The sequence below is a fragment of the Episyrphus balteatus genome, chromosome 3 (genome assembly GCF_945859705.1).
Source record: "Episyrphus balteatus chromosome 3, idEpiBalt1.1, whole genome shotgun sequence".
Lineage (NCBI taxonomy): Eukaryota > Metazoa > Arthropoda > Insecta > Diptera > Syrphidae > Episyrphus > Episyrphus balteatus.
Genome location: NC_079136.1, coordinates 74,516,715 through 74,536,933, shown reverse-complemented (window position 1 = coordinate 74,536,933; position 20,219 = coordinate 74,516,715). Strand labels below are relative to the sequence as shown.

Here is a 20,219-nt window from a genome sequence, read left to right as displayed (position 1 = left end):
AAATGAAAAAAGAAAAGAATAATTTCTCGTCGCATTATTGTTACAATGATACAAATAGTTTTCACGTATACGAAAATATTTAATTTTATTTGTATGTGTATATGTTGTATGTATCTGAACATACAAAACTTAACACTATAATACATACTTATTGATTTTTATTTGTGGATTAATGTTATCTTAACCTTGAATAGCAACGTATTCTTCTGTATAACACATCGCACGGTGAGATAAATACTCAAAAGTTATATCATATTGGATTAGGACCTTATTTTTTTTTTTCTATAAACGACTTAGTGGCAATTTTTCTAAAAAAAAGGCTGTTATACTAGGTCTTAATTCCAAATAATTACATGTATTTTTGTTATTATAATTTATTACAAATTATTTATCTCAACTTGCGATATATCAAGTTTTCTCTATAAGCTATCCTCTGTTTCGGACTTTATATGTTCTAATTTTGAATGCCGATTACTAATGTGCAACACGGATTTTGAGGTCGTGGATACACTTTCCGCCGCTGCCGCCGCCAACATATGACTGTGGCTTGGTCTAAAAGAAGACATATCCTGTTGTTGGTTATTATCATTCTTTTCGCTAGTTGAATTTTGATCTAATCCAGTCACTAAATGGTGGTCTGGTATGGAGGTTGGTAGTTGTTCTGAGCCAGAGTAAAGTTGATTATTTTTTTGCTCTGAATCAGAATTTGAAAAATCTGGTATGGGACTGGAACGCTCACGTTTAATCTCTATTGAATGATGATATTGCACGGAGCTTCCGGAACGCTTCATCTTTTGATAATCTGCTGTAACACGCTCACGCTCACGCTCAGCATTGTTCAGCATTAATCGGGAAGGTATGCTTTGTTTATTCTTAACTAATTGATCTAGTAAGCCGCCTTGCTTTGATGATTCGGAACTTTTGCGGTCCAATGTTTTGCGAATGATGCCATCTAAAAATGACCCATTTGCACCGCTACCACCGGACTCATTATATAGGTTATCAGCAATATCTCGAACATTTTTGCTATTCGTACTACTACTCGAACTTTCTAAAACTTGTTGCAGAGGCGGACTTGCTATTGCATTTGACCCCGACGTTCCATGCTCTTCATGAATTCTTTGCATTATTTGGGATTTAAGTAATTCTGAATTTGAGGCAAACGCCCCACTGCCAGAGCTAGCCATTGTTGCAGCAGCAACAGTCGCTACAGCGGCAGCTTGTGATCTTGCGCTAAAATCCATTTGTAGAGGTCCAAAACCTCCGTGCCAAAATAGGTGGGGTGGATACTGCAATTGGGCTGCTAAGCTTTGCTCAAACAACGCCGGAGGTATTTTCATGCCATTTGGTGATGTTTTGGGGAATGGGGAATTGCTTTTGTCAGTGGCAGACTGTGTTTGGTTGATGCTAGTGTTTGAATTACTACTGTTTTTACTGTAGGTTTCCAAATTGCTAATAGCAGAAAGGCCTTCAATATTTGAGGTTTTTGGATTATTTATTGTTGAACCGGAAATGTTGCAACTTGAGCTGGTTTCTCCTGTCCGGTCATCTAATGATGGTTGTGTTTTTGGTTCTCTTTTTCGAGGCCTCATCAAATGTCGTTCTTTAACTTTGTACTCGAGGGTTGAGTGCGGAACCCCATAGTAGCTACCAGCACGATGAACAGACATTTCGCCGCGTTGTACTGCCTTGACAGCTTCAACAAGACTATCACGATCATAATTACGATATTTGCCCCGTTTTGGACGAGTCCCTTTGCCAACAGCTAAATTGCTATTGGCTAGATTTTGGTTGTGATGCTGATGGTGATGATTGGAGTTAAGATGACTGCCCAACATATTGGGAGCTGTGGCAAAACGTGAAGTGTCAGTGCCACCAATGTTTTTTATAACTGATATGCTTGGCCGTTTGTAATGGTCACTGTAATCCTTAGCTGATGATGTAGAATGTGCAGGACTTGAACTTGAAGCTTCAATTTTAGCTTGTTGATTGAATGTTCTGCTTATACTATTGGCAATAACATCGCGTAGGGATAGTGTGGGGGGCGATTGAGATTCCCCACTCGTATGACATCTCAGAGGTGGAGATGTAACAGGAATGTTGTTGGTTGATGATACGGATGAATGGTAGTGTTGTTGATGACGATGGTGGTTTTGTGATAGCTGTTGCGTAGGTGTATTGGATCCCGCTAAGGTCAATGCATTGGAAATTTGTGGCGAACACAGCGGCATATTTTCAAAATTTTTGTTATTGGATAACACAGATGCCGATGTAGGTAAAGATGTTGAAGCGGAGAACAAGGCTACCGGTTTGTAGGACGGAATTTTTAAAATAACTGATGGATCATCACCAAATGCCTCATTTAGATCCACTGAAGAAGATTCAGTTTCTGGTGTTTCAGACTTAGGTAGACGATCTTGAAAAGAGGCTGCTTGTTGCGTGAGAACTGCAACTGAATTTGATTGCATGCTTTGTTGTTGTTGTTGTTGCTTCTTAGCAATTTGGTGTATTTGTTGCTTGGGCTGTTGCTGTGATTGCTGTTGAAGTTGCATTAAAAGTTGTGGATTAAGAAGGCCTTGATCCTGCTTTAAAAGCAAAGCATTCAAAAATTGGACAGCCTCTTCAAAATTTTCTTGCATAGGAAGGCCACGAGAAAGAAGTAAACTATGCAATAAAACATTTTGCCAAGCATTTTGTCCAATCGGAGATGATTGTTGTTGTTGTAGTGGAAGTTGTGGCGATGATACTCTTTGCTTTGGCTGTGACTCTTGTGATATTGTCTTTGTTTGAGCGTCAATATCAATTGGCTGACATTGAGGTTGTTGAGGTGTAGTGCATTTTTGTTCAAAGTTAATTTTTTGAACGCTTACGTCAGCAAAGCGACTGGCAAGATCATCACTGGTATGCGGCGTTAATGAAGTATTTTGAACCTTATCACCATTGCTGTCTTCTTCGTCAGCTGACAAATCATTTTTGTCGTAATCAACGTCAGCTAAGTCTTCAAGACTTGTCAGATGTTGCAGTGATGTAGGTGTCATTCGCTTAGCCCTAGAAGACATTTTATACACTTTGTTACGCAATGTAGAACGCGGAATGTTGTATTGTACGGCAGCTCGGCGTGTACCTAACTTCCCACTTATAATATCCTGCAATGCATTATTTAATTCTTCTTCGGTGTAAGTACGACGTCCACTTATTGGCACCATACGAGTTTTGGCTCTGAAATGAAAATTAAATACATTTATAAGGATTGAATGTTGAATGTGTATAGATTATGTTTTAATAAAAAGGTGTAGGTACTTCTTAACTTATTTTTGCGTTTTTTTTTTTTAATTTCTTGCTAGATTTTGGGAAGAGGATTACTAGATTACTTTAAAGAGGATTTTAAAATCTAAAATTTTGGATTTCACGTTACCAAGTCTGGTTGAAATATAAACTCTTAGCAATAACAAATAACCAAAAGCTTAAAATATCACTTATGGCATATTGTGTTTGAACTTTGAAATAAAGTTATATTTATTTTTTATATGAGACCTACTAACGTTGTTTAACAATGCATCATTCAAATTGACAACATTTTTAGATCCCTTAAATCGTTTTGAAGAGATCACCACCATTTTGGGGAACATTCGTCCTACACTACGTTTGGTTTTGAATTTCTTATCAAAAAAAGTTGAATTTTAAATAATTCGAAACTAGGAATTTCCCACCTTCATGAATTTGATTCATTCATATGTGTCGACTCTAGTTAAATAGTAGTTTAAAGCGTTTAATGCTAAGAAAAATGGATAAGATTTAACTAGAATAGGCTCTATTGCCTATTGAATTACACTGGTCGCGACGAAAATAGAGCTTGAACCTGAGTCAAGGTCAAAATTTCACTTATATATTAGCACCGTTAAATTTAACATAATGAATGATTTTTTGAACCAAATTCCAATTTTTGACTTCTGATTTGGATTAAAAATAAAATGCACGACTGGGTCGCACGTACTCGGTCTTTCAGTTCAAAGCACTTTTATGTTAGTTTACTTGTAGATTTTAAGAGGTGACTCTATACATATTAGTTATAAAGAAATTTTTTTGATGTTGAGGAAGAGCCGACATTTAGGGCAAAATTTTGTTAAATCAAAATTATTTGACTTTTTTAGAAAAAACTAAAAACGTAGTTCTATTGCAATTGCTTTTAATATTAAATTTGCAAAAATTTAATCAAAATCGTTAGAGCTGTTTTCGAGTAATTAGCTTTAACTTGAAATATTTATATGGGAGGTACAATTTCTAACCGAGATATAAAAAAAAAACAAAAACAAAAAAAAAACTTTTAGAATTCTATAAACATCATCTGTACCAAATTTAAAGAAAATCCGTCCACCCGTTTAGGCTGTGGAAATGTGTACAGATGGACGCACGGAATTGCGAGACCCACTTTTTCGGACTTCTCCCATCGTAATCAAATTTTTTTCCACACGAAACCAATACTTGCCCTATAGAGCAAGTAAAAATAAAACGTTACGGACAAACAACTTCATTTAAATGAAGTTTTGAAAGTTGAGACATTATTATAGCGAAAATAGTGATGCAATTATTTATAAGTTCAAGTGACCTCAACTCCGAAAATTTATAAAGCGTTTCGCCCAGGTACCACAGTGGGCTCATCAGTTAGATCTGTCGTACCCTTATTAAGACGCCTTATTTTGGTCGATGTTTACCGACACTATATAAAACTCACAGCATGAAAATAGTGATGAGTATCTATAGCTCAAAAATTAGACGTGATAGAATAAATCTTTAAGCAGTCTTGAATTCAGTGTACTAAAGTCAATTAGAATCACATAACAAAGTGCTTGCTTCCGATTTTATTTTTTTTTTTTATTATTTTATCTGAAAGGACTAGACCGATTTTTTTTTAAATTTATCTGAAACGGCTGGACCGATTTTTATGAAATTTTGTGTGCATTTTTCTATTTTTTATACCCCTGAGTGGTGAGCGTGGTTTAACCTAAATTTTTTTCTAGGACAATTTTTTTTTTAGTTTTTTATGGTTCAGCACAAAAAATACATTTTCCAAAAGTTCATTCGAGACAGGTTTATTCAACGGTGGGACACGGTACTCGGCGCTTTTGTCAAGGTATAGCCAAATTGCATGTTTGGGGTCTGAAATGGCTCATATTAAAGGTTATTTATAACAAACACGCTCATGGTTTATAGTTTTAGTCATCAAAATGTTGTTTCCACAGATTATATTACTTTTTCTTTTAATATTTTAGATATGCACTTTCTTAAAAAAAAAAGATGCTTAGTTTAAATTTATTTTTTGTTTAAGCTTTTGACTCATTTATAGGTGATATTTCGTTTGCACTTTTTTACGCTTTTTTACCCAAATTCCGATACATATTTATAATAATTAATAATATTTTTATAACTTTGTATACTAGAAAAATCCTTCTTCTTTACTTCCCATATTTTATCATTATCAAATACGCCATGATCCGATCATTTGAACGTCATCGTCACCCAAAATTTCGATTTTGATTTATTAACGACATCTTGCACCACGTCGATTCCACCCTGAAAATATGTAACTACACAAGTTGCAATACAAAATGGCCTTCCAGTTTCTAGGATTAGACGCTCAAAACTTTTACAACTCCCCGACCATGACATGAGTTGGCAAGCAGTATACATTGGGTCATATAAAATTATATACATACATAGTTCGATCTTAATGAAATACCCTAAAAAGTAAGTAAACCGTCGTCGTTTGCTACCTTTTTCATTCATTTTCTTCATTATATTTTTTAAGTCTTCATTTACCAAAAAAAAAAAAAACTCAAATGACAAAATTAAAAAAAAAAATGAAATCCACACCTATATTGGTAACCGTATACGTATACGCAGTCTCATAATTCAATAATGGCATTGCATACATATACAATACATTCTCCTTAACCTACCCCAACCATAATTTTGTTGAAGGTCAAATGCACTAATTTCACGTGTGTACATATATACACTTTAATATGCATGTATAGGTTGAGCAAAATAACTGGTTATCAAACGTACAAATGAATAATAAAAAAACACAACATAAATACTCCAAAAATAACAACAAGACGTAAGCCTCACGCACACAACTCTGTAAACTCATTCGTGCATCGAACTCGGTTTCGGTACTCGGGTATCAATAAAGTCCAGTCAAAATAAATTTTTCCTAAGGCAACATACAAGGCTGAAATTCGGCATAGGTCTTTGACCCTTCACTAAAATGTCTATCAATTCAATGTCTGCGTCAAAAATTCTTCAAGGTCAAAATGTCGAAAATATCGGTTTTTTTGTTAGTTATTCCTGAGGAAAAATGTAGTTTAAATAGAGCTTAAAGCTTATGTGATTCCCTACAAAAAAATATTGCGACACTTATTTCCCTACGATCTTGCTTACAAAAATATTTCTATTTGAAAAAAAAGTACCTACAAAAAATGCCGAAATTACGGTACATATTTTTATGTAACTTATAAACGGTAGGTTAGTGCTTTAAAAAAGATTTTGTAATTTTTTTGTCAAAAAGCATTTTTTTTTTATTTTTAAAAACAATAATTTTTTTAAATTAATTTTAAAATTGATCGTAGGAAAAAAGTACATAAATAATAATCATTTTTATAACTTTGTACAGGTTTTTTGTTTGCTATTATGGCTGGACAATATTATTTAAAGAGAACAGAATACAAAAAAGAAACGACAAGGAAACGAAAAAAATACTGATTGTCTTGCAAGCTGCAAAGTAGTAAAAATAAAAATTGTTTCAGAACCGAAATTCGCAAAAAAAAAATGTACCTACATGCAAGATTGCAAGGCCATATGCGCAATCAAGATGTTCAAATGCAAACAGCCCAGTGCTCCAGCTCCAGGCGTAATTCAACAGATCACCGTCATTTCTTGCAATACTAACATAGTGTGTGTTAGAAGGGTGACCATGACCAGATCATTCCTCAATGAAAAGAGGACATCTACCCGAAACTCAATATAGAATCAAAAAAAAAAAAAACGAAAAGCTTTTCTCCAGATTGTTACATGTTTGTTTTCGCTTTTTTAAAGGTTTTGTTTTGTTTTTTTTTTTTTTGAAACAAAAGTACATACACCACTGGAAAGGTCTCAAAGAGCGTAGTAATTTGTCATATGGGCATAAGTTTTTACGTTTTAGGTACTTTAAAAGTTAGTGGTTTTAATTAGAAATGCATTTATAATACATACGAGTAAGTACATCGCAGAAAAACGACAAGGCATATTTGTAGGGGACACAATCATTTTTATGTACATATACGTACTTAATATTTGTATACATGAAGTTTTTTTTTTTAAACAGAACAAAGAAATTATAAACGAAAAATTTCGTTGTTTCATAGTACATACGCAACTTGACATACGATACTTTTATCTGCAATAAATTATTTGGAGAGACTTCACTTTTTTGCCACTCACATTTTATTCCATTGCATTTATAATTTGACCGAGCAGTTTGTAGCACCCCCAAGTTTTGTTTACTCATTCGATAGAGAATTTGCTAAATATGTATCATTTCATAACATTCATAACTCTGATTTTTCAAACTCGTGAAATTCACTTTGCATTTTATTTTTTGGGCTTATAATTTTTTAATATTTAGAGTATCGAAAAAGTGTTCTACATAAAAGATGCGAAATTCTGTTGTCTACGTTTTTTGTATAACCTAGGATGAACAGAAGTTGAGATTTTTAATAAAAACTAAAATCCAGGATGGCGGCCAAAAGGTGAATTTCACGAGTGCGAAAAATCAGGGTTAAGATATTCAGCCGATTCTCTATCGAATGAACAAAAAAAATTTGGGGGTGGTACAAACTGCTGTGTCACATTTTGTAGCAACTACCCAGAATTTCGAAAATATTTGATCTCACATTTTCCAAAAATTGGTTTCAAATTTTTTTTTTTTAAACCAAAAAAAAATTTTTTTTAATTTTGTTTTTGATTTATATTCATACAGTAAAAATGCCTTTGCATTAAAAAAAAATTAATTTGACACCAATATCATCTTTTAGCTCTATCCTCTATGGAGATGCAAAATGAACTTTATCACGCCAATCGTGCCAGGATGCGGACGTAACTACTAATAGGCCTCTAGCACTTCAAATATGAATTTTTCTTTAGCTCGATGAGTTAAAAGTTTCTGCAGTGGCCACCCGGTCCTTGTTTAAAAACTATAATATGAATTTTTAATCGAAATCGAAGGAACCGTTTTTAAGAAAATTAAACTTTTCTAAAATTGGTATATATGTATGTACCAATGTACGTACAGTGCACAAAAACTGCTACATCTACATACCAAGTTTTTTTTGTACGACTCGTTTTCAAAAAAGTGGTTTTTCAAAAAAAAAAAATTATTCAATATTTTTGAAAAAGAATCAACTTTTCTTATTGTTTTTGTCCTAAACAAAATTCAATTTGTCCACAGTCCACACCCAAAACTGCTAACTACCACTTTGAAAGATAATCGTTCCAGAATTGCGGGAGCCACTTTTTGTCATTCTCTATCATCGTAATGTATCATTTCTGATTGTTATCTCGAGTTCAATTTTTTTTTTCGAATCCTAAACTTGAAATTTGAAAAAGCTTTTCGTTGATTATAAGATTATAACATAAGTACGGAAAGTTGCATATCGGTGCAGGGAACTAAGTCCACGGGAACTAAGTCCACTGAGGGACTTCGTTCTCATTGAGTGGGAACGAAATCCACTTTAGTGAAGTGGTTTTCTTTCCCATTCAAGGTGGGTTTGAACTCCACTCTCTAATGGGAACCTAGTACACACTAAAAAAAAAACAAAAGAGAATTTATTTTCAACAACGATTTTTTAACGAAAAACGAAAGTAATCAAATAAGCGTGATTTTTCGTAAAAGTACTTTTTAGTAAAAAAAAAAATCGAGCAGGGGCATAAGTCCCGATTTTTTTTCGGAATTTATGTCCCACTTTACTAGAATCCAATTCGGGACTTAGGTATGTCCCTCACTACTGAGACATAAGTCCCAAAAGAAGAATTTCGGTACTCATTTCCCACATGTATTTTTTTTTATTTTTGCGTATAAGTACCTGAAGAGACAAGTTAATATGACCACTGCTGATGCAATAGTAGAACCGGTCTTGATTTATTTTTGTCGGTAGTACCTAGTCCAATGCAAAGCACAATTACAAGATGTTGAAAAACAAAAAAGAAGTTGGCAAACTTAATGGTTAGTCGAAATAGCATCGTGACAAAATAAGATCATGGAAAGTGAAAGTCTTTTCGAAAATAATTTTGATATGTATTCTTTTTAAGTTGATAACACGGTGAAGTGGAAAAACTTTTGCTAACATGCGAATCTATTTAATTTGTACAAGCCAAACGCGAAGCGGAAAAAAATTTTGCCCAGGGGAAAATCAATTTTGAGATGTGAAAATAAAAATTCGCGCGAATTTTTATTTTCACACCTCAAAATTGATTCTCCCCTGGGCAAAATTTTTTTCCGCTTCGCGTTTGGCTTGTACAAATTAAATAGATTCGCATGTTAGCAAATGTTTTTCCGCTTCGCGTTTGCCAAATTATAACACTTCACTAACATACAAACATTTGCGTCTGCCTGGCGATCTAACATTACCTAAGCAGAGGAACGAACTTGCGTGAGCGGTCCACTTAGGATATTTAAAGTCGCCAATGTCGGGGTCTTTTTAACTAACTGAAACCTTGCCCGGCTCGCTTAACGCGTTCTCAGTATTTTAAATCCCTTTTAGGGTTCTCTGTCCCGCTCATGTAACTTCGTTGCTCCGCTAAGGGTATGTAAAATCGCCAGGAAGGCGCCAATAACAACACTTTTTTAAGCAAACTGTGCCTTGTCCCGTGGATGTTAATTCCAAATTAAATGGAACTAACATCCAATTGGGTTAGTTCCGTGAGTGTTACACTCTTTTCAGTTTCTTGAAAACTGGATTTCGAAATGAACTGCTGATTTTCCAGATTCTGTAAAAGGTCAAATTAAAAACTCGCGACTCTTTTTCTTCTTATTTTACTTCTTCTTTTTCAAATGGGAATTAAGTTAACATTCAGAGGGAACGAAAACCACACGTTTTTTTGGGAATTAGATTCCCACCTACCATGGGAACTTACTCCACTTTACTACCTCAGTGGACTTAGTTCCCGTGGACTTAGTTCCCCGCACCTTGCATATCGTCTTTTTCTTCTTTGTGCCGAAACTCATTCTATGATTTGAAAGTTAAAATATGAAGTTTGATGTTGTTGGAAGTTGAAATAGTCTTTTAATTGCCTCTTTACTCCCAAAATCTGGACTCCTAGCGTTATGATCTCATATCCACAAGAAAAAAGATTTTATGGCTTTTCTGCCACGGCCAGTTTTATTGTAAAGTTAATTACGTAAACGAGTCGATAGTAACCTCGTCCAATTTGGCATGAGTCAACTGATAAGCAATAGAGGGATATTTTAAGTCACCCCTATGTTTGTAAGTATTTTATTTAATGTGTTCAGTTATGCAAAAACCACATGACCTGTTTATATGTAATTATAAAACTTACCGGTGCGAATATAAATACCTCGCATCTCCACCTATTGAAGAATTCGGTGATGGCTTGGAACTTAGATCTAATGGCTGTTCACCCGTCAGATCACTGGGACTCGGTGAATCCTTTAGTGAAGGACTGATAGCGGCGGCAGATGTCTCTGAGGTAGTTGGTGTAGCCGAGCTCACGTGTTGAGTTAAATTGTACAATATGCCTGTAACAATAGTAGTTAACAATTAGTTATGATGAATGTTATTCAAAAGTGAAATTATTAGTTTTGTTTATGTTTTCAATGAATATGGTTGCTAATTAAAACTAAAATTATTTTGATATTATAATTTAATTTTGTTTATTTACTGAGGTGGACGTTTGCGTCTTAAAATTTTTTTTTCAAAAATTTCTTCAATTTTGCCTATAATTGAGAAATAGCAAAATTTGGATTAAGGGAAAATGGGTTTTCAGACCGTGCGTCGATTTTCAACCAATTTTAGTTTTTCTTAAACTATTTAAAAAAGTGGATATATTGAATCAGGGTTGTAAAAATCATTTTTTTAATTCATTTTCTTTCCATTACAAGTTAAAAAAAAATATACTGATTCCAAATAAAAAAAAATTGCATTTAAAAAATATTTGCATTAAAAAATTTTGGTATTGCAACTAAAAAATATTTGCATCGAAAAAAAAAACATTTAGGTATTACAAATAAAAATATTTTTCATTAAAAAAAATGGTATTGGAAATTAAAAATTTTTATTGCAAATGAAAATGTTTTGCATACAAAAAAATTCTTTTTCTTAATACAAAATTGTGTTTTTGTTTTATGAAAACTGGTTAAAAATTTGCTGAGAAAAAAAAAATCCATCAAATAAGGTGTTGATCGAAACTAATGTTTTGTACCAATTTTTCAGTAGATTTTTATAAAAATGACATCGTTGGATTTGAAAATAAATCCTGTGCAATCATTTGTTGTTGTTTATCGTGTTTAATCCTACTAACCTTAGTACTGAATTCCCAACAAAACACGTCTATTTATTAGTTCAAATGTAGGAATGATAAGGGCTAAGACCCATAATGCACAAATAAAAGAATCAACGGAACATTAAACATATTTCCATACTTCACGTTAAAGATTATCACACTTTCCACCCGGTGCACAGTGGTGCCTTTCTTTTTTTTTGGCGTCAAAAATTATTCGCATGGCTATTTCTTTACGAAAAATTACGAATTTTTTGTTGCTTGTATAAAAAGATCCAAGGACCAGCTTTAAGTAGTTTCCTTTATATGTTTTCTAGATTACGCACATATTGGGTTTTGGTTTCAATCAAATTATTTAGTATGAATATTTATACCCTAATCAACTTAATAAATTTTCAAATCATGTGCTGTTAAAAAATAGAAAATTCTATTTATATAATTGTTTTTTTCTGGTCAGCATTTGGAACAAATAAAGTTGGCATACTACTATTTTCTATGCTAATATCTTTACAATATCTTTCCGTTCCAACCATTTTTCGTCAATGATCACGCAAAAGATTTTTTGTGTCAAAAATCATGAAAGGCCCCCCCCCCCTCTCTTTTCCGCAGACTGTCACCGTAAAAGGTGAAAAACCTCTTCAATACATATACAAAATGAAAAGAGTTGAAAAGATTTAGATTAAATAGTTGATAAAATCAAACAAGCTCAAGGAAAGACAATTGAAAGATTAAATAAAGATATGAGAGAGTTTAAAGAACCACCAACAGATAAAGAATTAGATAAGATGTATTTATACTCAGAAACACAGAATTCACAAACAACTAGCACCTAAATACAAACAAATTTGGACAGAAAAACAAAATACAAAATTGTTTACAGACTAAAAAAAAAAATAAAATAAAAAGAAAATGAAATAAAAAAAAATACAATTTAAGTTCATCAGCAGCGAAATGTAGTTTATGCCAATATAACTGATAAGAGCAGATATATGAAGCAGAATCAAAAAGCCTCAATAAAAATTATTAAGTATACATGTTACACCTACATGTACAAAAAAAAAATTTAAAAAGAATTTAATGAAGAAAATCTATAACTTATTTAATGCTTATTGTCAGATCTTTATAGTCCAGTGCATTTATGATGTTCATATATGGGCGAACCAGCAGTTTGTACAACCCCCAATTTTTTTTTGCTCATTCGGTAGAGCATTGGCTGAATATAACTACGAAATTCACCTTACGGCCGCCATCTTGGATTTTAGTTTTTGTTGAATATCTCGATTTCTATTTGTGCCCATGATTATGAAAGTGGACTAAGTCACTTTTTGCATTGTTTGAAGAAAAACTTACATAATAATTTTCTTATAGCGATTTAATAATATTTCTTTTTTGAAATCACTAGAGGAGCAATAAAGAAGTTTAATTACTGCAATTTAGCTTTCAAATAATAATTATTTTTAGGCTAGATTTGATGCCATTTTTAGGAGTGACTTAGTCCACTTTCATAATTAAGGGCACATTTTTATATTACATAAAAGTTGTGCATACAAGAAACGTAGGAAATTAAATTACGCGTCTTTTATATTCAGAACACTTTTTCGATATTCTGAATATTAAAAAAGTTACAAGCCAACAAAGTAAAAAAAAAAGTGATAATTTTAAAGATTTGAGCACTTTTTATCAAAATTTTGAAAAAACCTACCGAGATAAGATTATTCACCTTAAAATTCTCTACAACTCTGCTTTACAACTTTTTTTTCTATCGCTATAAATACAAAAGTTATTAATACTTTTTCTGAACATATAAGACGCGAAATTTAATTGCTTACGTTTCTTGTATACAGTATACACAACTTTTATGTAGGATAAATAGAAATCGAGATATTCAACAAAAACTAAAATCCAAGATGGCGGCCGTAAGGTGAATTTCGCGAGTGCGAAAAATCAGGGTAATGATATTCAGCCAATGTTCTATCGAATGAGCAAAACAAAATTGGGGCTGGGTCAAATTATAAATGCACTGGACTATTATCTATATAAATAAAAATAAGTCGTTAAATGTGTTGCTAATAGCTAAACTCCAGAACGGTTGGGTCAATTTGGTTAAGGAAGGTTTTTATTAGGAGAAAAATGAAAAAACTGCCCGAACCCATAAATGGTGAGCTTAGATAAAAAAAAAAAAAAATACAAATAAAACACTGAACATTTAATTTTGCCAAACTACTCGTATTAATTATAAAATTAAAAAATTAAAAACAAATAAAGATCTTTCAGAAAATTTAAGAAAATTAAAAAAAAAAAACAAAATAGGATAAAATCTTTATAATTAAAGGTAGTAAGTTTAGAAAAACGCATTTTTGCATGTATTTGGTTTTAAATAAAATTTGAACTTGTTAACAGTTTTATCAATGAAGAAAAAGAAAGGAAGAAGAAATAATATGACTATCGATTATATCGAAACAAGAAAAAAAACTATTTGCTTTATTACAGTCCCTTTTCTTTCAAAGGCCGGCAATTTTTGCCAACACACATACTAACATTTTTGTATCAGATATAAATATAATCACAAGAACTGTTTGGATTAATGAAGGTAAGTGGAGATTTTTGCAGGGGCATTGGCCTGGGTTCGTATCCCATTCTCCATTGCGTAAGATCGTGATTCTTTTGGATTGAAATCGTAAAGGAACTCAAACTGCAGGTAGTTTCTTAAGCTGAAGCAAACTTATTTTGCGTTTAGCACGTATCTTCATCGAGTTATGTATGTCTTCAATTCAGCGCCTTTGGAGATGTTTGGTCTTCCTTTTCGCGGATGGTTGTAAACGTTGTATTTGAAGCAACAGACCTAATAGGACCAACATTCCCCTTAATTTTTGTACAAAATAAAGAAATTTATGATGTCAGTAAGACATTAATTTTTCATAATAAACAGCTATTAGCACAGGCAGTATCGAATTTGCTTTATCAGAGTCACTGAAAAGGGCCTTATTATTAGAACCCAGCATCGATCAAAAGACCAAAATGATACATACACTTGAAAGAGCATCAATTCAAATTGTAAAATATTTTTTTAGACAAAATTATATTCAAGGATGTCAGATGGCTTTAGGGCCAGTTTGTTCACAGTCGATTATCTTTTAATCAAGGACTATGCCATATAAAAATCCTTGATTAAAAGATAATCGAGTGTGAACAAACCGACCCTTAGTTCGATAAAAAAAAAACTTGAGATCATGTACCATAAGCTTAGATTTGTTTCTTTTTGTTTCATTTTAGACTATGTAACCACAAAAATTATTACGTGCCGGGGGCGGGGGTTGGCGTTCGAAAATAGTCATTTTCCCGATTTTGGGGTCGAAGTGATAACCATTTAAATTTGTATATAAACAATAGAGGATGGCCCATTGGTGTCAGAAAAGTGTGTCCAAGACGTTTTACTTTAAGCCTCCCCTTCACAGGCGGGCCCCAAAACCCGCGAAAATTTTTTAGGTCGAAGTGATAACCACACGAGTGATACATTAAAAAATCAGAAAAATTCTCCTGATTGTAAAAAATATGTGTTGTCCAAGACGTTTTCTTTTCAGCCATCTGCTTGCCAGACGCATTTTAACATTTTTATACGTTTTTCAAATTAATTCCTTGATAACTTTTTTCCTAATATCTACATAGGTATAACCAAAAAAATGGTATACAGAAAAATCAGAACAATTATCTTGATTGCTAGAATGTAAGTCCAAGACGTTTTTTTCAGCCTTCTTCTTGCCAGACGCATTTTAACATTTTTTTTCAAAGCGTTTTCAACTTAATTCCTTAATAACTTTTTTCCTAGATTTTGAAATTCATGCAGACTCTATTAACAAAATATCAAAATAAAGTGCATTAACAATGCAGTTTATTTATTTCACCCATTGCGAACAAAGGGCGGCACAACGTCTGACGGGTCAGCTAGTTATAAATTAGTTTTAGAAAAAATGCTTGCAACTATTTTATGATAGGTACTATTATTTACAATGTTAATAAACATATGCAAAATGTGAAAGCTTTGAATGAACAACAACAACTTGTGTGTGTTACCACCAAGTTAATAGGCTGGAGTTATATCTATTTAACGGGGACCAACCCGATCATCAGACTCCTTTAAGTGACGCTAAGTCGGTTATATTGAATTATGCGTAGTGCGTCGTTGTGAGTTTAAGCCTCGCGCATAAGAGACTTAGCACCACTAAAAGGAGTCTGCTGATCGGGTTACGAGAGCTGATTAAATTTTTCTGACTTCGGATTCGAGTTCAGCACACCAAAAACCTTTAGCAAAATATAGTTTTACCTGGGCAAAAAAAAAGTATAATTTTGTAAACTAGTTTGTTATCAGTATAGGTACGTTTTTTGTTAAAGGGTCAAAATTGTGTAGGTAAGAATTGAATAATTATATGGAGGTCTCACAGCTATAACGTACCTAGTCAAAAAAATTCAAATCTAGTACCAAAACTTGCGCAAAGTTTAACTCTATTTAGATCTGTCATTAGTTTGGTCAAAAAATGTTTCTTTTCAAATTCACATTTGTTCAAGAAAAGTTTTCCCCTTGAGATTCAATGGTAGCGTATTTACTTTAACTCGTTATATCTCCGAATACGCTTTTTGTGACTTGGTTGAATTCAGTCCTCCATATATAGAAAGTGACATCGGAAAGGACTTTTTAGTTACTAAGTAAGCAAAACTACATAATACCTAACACAAAATGCCATTTATATTTTGTTTGCTTGTAATGATTTTGTGTTAGGTTTGTGTAAGGTTTGTATTTTGTTTATTTTTTGTTTTTGTGATATTTATAAGCAGAAATAACGAAATGAAGAAATTCATATTTTTAAATTTTTCATTCTTCTTTGAAACATTTTTTTTCTATTTTTTTTTTTTTATTAACACTGACGACAATCAGATGAACATTTAATTTATATTGACTGCAAGTGTTTATTTAATTTTGATTACAGTTTGTTAGCATCTAGGCAAAAGTTGTAATCCACATTATTTGCTCGTGTTGTCCATGTACACTGTGGCGTATACGTGCTCTTTTTTTATTGTCTTTTTTTTTTAAACCGCATATATGCAAAATAGGAGAGGAGAAGCTGGTTAATCAAGCCAAAAATATTAGAATCATGCAATCGGGCCATATGACACATTATTTTTAAGCATTTAATTATGCTGAATAGATTGAGATCCGAAACGACCACTCTAAAAAAGTTTATAATCCATTTTATGAAAATACGAATATTTTTTGAGTTTGGGTGAGCGCAATTAGAAGTAATAAGGGTAAGAAGTAACAGCCAAAACAAACACTGTTCTTTGCATAATTAAGAATTCCGTGAAAGAAAAAAATATTCGTCTTTTCTTTAGCTACCCGCCCATCTTCTTCAGTTGCAAATTAGACGATAAAGGAAGTTCTTAGGGTGGTGCAAAAAAAAAAACACTTTTTAACTTTTTTTTTGTATTTTTGGACATTCTCTTATTATAGAAGAGATACATTTCTGAGTGTTTTGTTTTGTCACGCATTTGTGTTTTTGGCTACAATTGTGTGGGAAATTTGGAGTTAAAAAAAAAAAAATATTTCCATTGCAAATAATTCAGCAACCAGGCGCCGAAGTTTTCAGTTATGAATAGGACTTAAATATGCCTTTCATTTAATGTATCATTCGATGGATTTGGATAACTTTTTTGAAAATGCAATTTTTTTAGGTAACCTTGATTTTTTTCTCAAAAATCTTTAAAAAATTGATTTTTAATTTTTAACCTAAATGGATAGGCCTTTTCATTGCAAACTCATATTTGTAAACCAAAACTTGTTTTGATACCTTAATCCGGAAATATCTGCTTTCAAATGTAAGAATAATAAAATATTTGTTTTTCATTCATACAATTTTCTTCTTTTTGTTCTTCGACATGGGTTGTGAGTTTCACAAAATTTTTATTTAGTATTGTAGAAAAGGCGTAGTGTAGTTTTTTTTTTTTTTAATAAAAGCTTACGTCATTCATTGAAGAATTGTTTTCTTTAATATTGTCGACCTTGTAAAAACAATAACCCGGTCTATCTTACAAGTTGCCCCATGTGCGAGATAGGTTATAAGTAATTTTTCTATCTTCTCAAAAACTAAAAAGCATTTGTGCGTTTGGTTTTAACTTTTGTTACCAAAAATTAATAAGACCAAATTCACACAAAATCACCTGATACATTTTTTGAATAAAATAAAAAAAAAAAATCCTTAAATATAATGTAAATACCATTTCACGCGCAGCAAATAAACTCCACTTTTTCATGGAATGCGCATACAAGGATAATGCAAAAAATTATTTGAGCTTATTTAAAAGTCATTGAACTTTATACTTCAAAAAACAATATAGAATGAAAACCACCCTAAAAGTTTTGTATCAATGTAAAATCAATATTTTTCTTTGAAAAAAAAAAAAAAAAATCACTTCAGCGATGTTAATTTTTTTGATGCCATTGAATAAAAAATTAAAAGCATATTTTAGAAAATCAAAACTTACAAGGATACAACTGCCCCAAGCCTGATTGGAGCCCTGGCCATTGCGCTGCCATCGACTCCAGTGATGTCATATTTGGTGGCACTGAGTCTTTAAGTTCCGTTGTAAGAACTTTATCAACATCCACCTGCGTATCTGGTACCACACCACCACTGGAGTCACTTTCCGTCTCTCCTGACCGTAACTACAATATAAATAATATAATGTTTTTTTTTTTTAAATGCACTTAGGTTAACTTATCATTTTTTGTACTTACTCTAATGGCGTGGTCTGCCTCGGACAAAGCCGGGCTGGACTCTGCCACTAATTCGCCCTTCTCGTTCACGATGAGGAGTTTACCGTCTTCGCAAAAATTACACTTTACATTTGGTTTCCAATCGACAGCTTCTAATGGTGGTTCTTTCGGGCTTGTAGGTGGTTCAGACACGCTGTCAATATTGTCCTCGCTTTTTTTACAATTTATATTATGTGATAGAGTTGTACTATTTTTAGTTTCAAGACATGTTTTTGATACAACTAAAGTATTTTTAACCTTATCTACAATTAAATTTTATTTCTTTTTAAAAAAAGAGATATAATTACCCATAGATGTTTTTTATTACCTAGATTTGTTAACGATGATATCAAGGATTTGTCCCTTACATCGAATGCTTTGAAATTGGGTACATAGTTATCAAACGGTTTCCGATGAAAGCTTGTTTTAATATTTTCCGATATTTGCTCGTCTTTATGATCTAAATTTATTATGTTTTAGACCACTGTGTGAAAAGATTTATTTTAAATTGTACTTACTTGATATATCGATATGGTCGTCTAGATTTGTGACATCTGCACTAAATTGGGTTCGCATAAGAGCTTCTTGGTATTGCTTCCATTTTCTGTGTCCCATTAACTCCTCAGCAACACGTTCTAAGCCTGAAATTAAAAAAAAAGAAAAGGTTGAAATCAATAAAATAAACCATACAAAATATAAATTTCTTGTTAAAACTATAAATCACAATAAATTAAATATTACAGTATTCTATATTTTGATTTTTTTATAAGAAAACATAGTGGACTTTTTTTCCTGAAGATTTTATTTTCAACAAGAGTCCAGATATTCATTAATAAAGAAATGCTCTCGACAACCTAAAATAAAATGCACGACTGGGTCGCACGAACTTGCTCTTAGAGTTCAAGGTGCTTAAATTTTTAAGACTTTTTATATACAAATTTGGGAAATGTAAAAAAAATTGAAAAAAAAAAAATATAAAATTCGTTTAAAAAAAAAATAAAACAAAATCATTGCCCTCCAAAAAAAGTATGCAGTTTTATTTGGTATATTAAGGTGCATTTTTAGAAAAAAAATTTTCAAAATCGTTAGATCGGTTTTTTAAAAAAACTAAAAGTTTTAAAATAAAATTGGTATGCCATTTTGAAGAAATCATTAATCAACATCTAAAAACAAAATTTCAAAAAAATAAATGTCCCGTTTTCGAAAATTTGATTTTTGAAAAAAAAAAATTTCAAAATTTTTTTAAAAATCCAAAAATTATTTTTTTCGAAATTTTATTTTTGGCTTATATTAAAATTATATCAATGCTTCTTCACAAAAAGTTTTGTTGAAATCAAATAAGGAGTTTCGGAGCAAATCGGATTTAAATAAAACGGATCTATTTCAGGTACCGTTAATAATGATTTTCCAAAAAAAACCAAAATTTGCTGTGGGCTCTTAGACTAAATGTAGCACATACTGTATTATGTAGACAGATAAAAACGGCCTTGAAAAAGCTTCATTACTGGGCTATGTTATGTGTGACTGTGGATTACGGAATTTATTTTCTTAAAGAAAATACAAGATTTCGGATTTTCAAATCTGTAATATTAAATTTGTTACTCTCGCTTTATCTAATCAGGCTAAATATCTGGAATTCTTCAAGTTCCAAGTTTAAAAAAAATTAAAAATAACTTTCCTAATTTTTTAGGGAAAAATTTCTTGCCTAACTTTCCAGTCAGCTTTCCAATAAAATTACCTAAATTGGAAGGATCAGAGGCCGACAAATTACCTAAATATTTAGTCCCTAATGTTTCTGAACCTGCCCAATTACAAACGTATTAGCCTACATTGAAAAAATTAAAATTTCTGTAAAAAAAAA

At 32.2% G+C, this 20,219-nt stretch overlaps 1 protein-coding gene and 1 long non-coding RNA gene across 6 annotated transcripts in view; one reads left to right on the top strand and one right to left on the bottom strand.

Annotated features, from left to right (window-relative positions):
* Positions 1-311: 311 nt before the first annotated feature.
* Positions 312-20,219, bottom strand: part of LOC129916883 (mushroom body large-type Kenyon cell-specific protein 1) — a 79,220-nt gene continuing 59,312 nt past the window's right edge. For 4 of the 5 annotated variants that reach the window (XM_055997078.1, XM_055997076.1, XM_055997079.1 and 1 more), the window contains 6 exons: positions 18,877-18,999; positions 18,687-18,818; positions 18,341-18,621; positions 18,088-18,268; positions 10,594-10,792; positions 312-3,219 (listed from right to left, as the gene is read on the bottom strand). In XM_055997078.1, the coding sequence (XP_055853053.1) occupies positions 420-3,219; positions 10,594-10,792; positions 18,088-18,268; positions 18,341-18,621; positions 18,687-18,818; positions 18,877-18,999 (3,716 nt within the window). In that variant the 3' untranslated portion in view covers positions 312-419. The remainder of the gene's footprint in view (positions 3,220-10,593; positions 10,793-18,087; positions 18,269-18,340; positions 18,622-18,686; positions 18,819-18,876; positions 19,000-20,219) is intronic. The other variant, XM_055997077.1, reaches the window with a different exon arrangement.
* Positions 13,802-20,219, top strand: part of LOC129916916 (uncharacterized) — an 81,290-nt gene continuing 74,872 nt past the window's right edge. The window contains exons 1-2 of the long non-coding RNA XR_008772563.1: positions 13,802-13,885; positions 13,954-14,143. This is a non-coding gene — a long non-coding RNA (uncharacterized LOC129916916). The remainder of the gene's footprint in view (positions 13,886-13,953; positions 14,144-20,219) is intronic.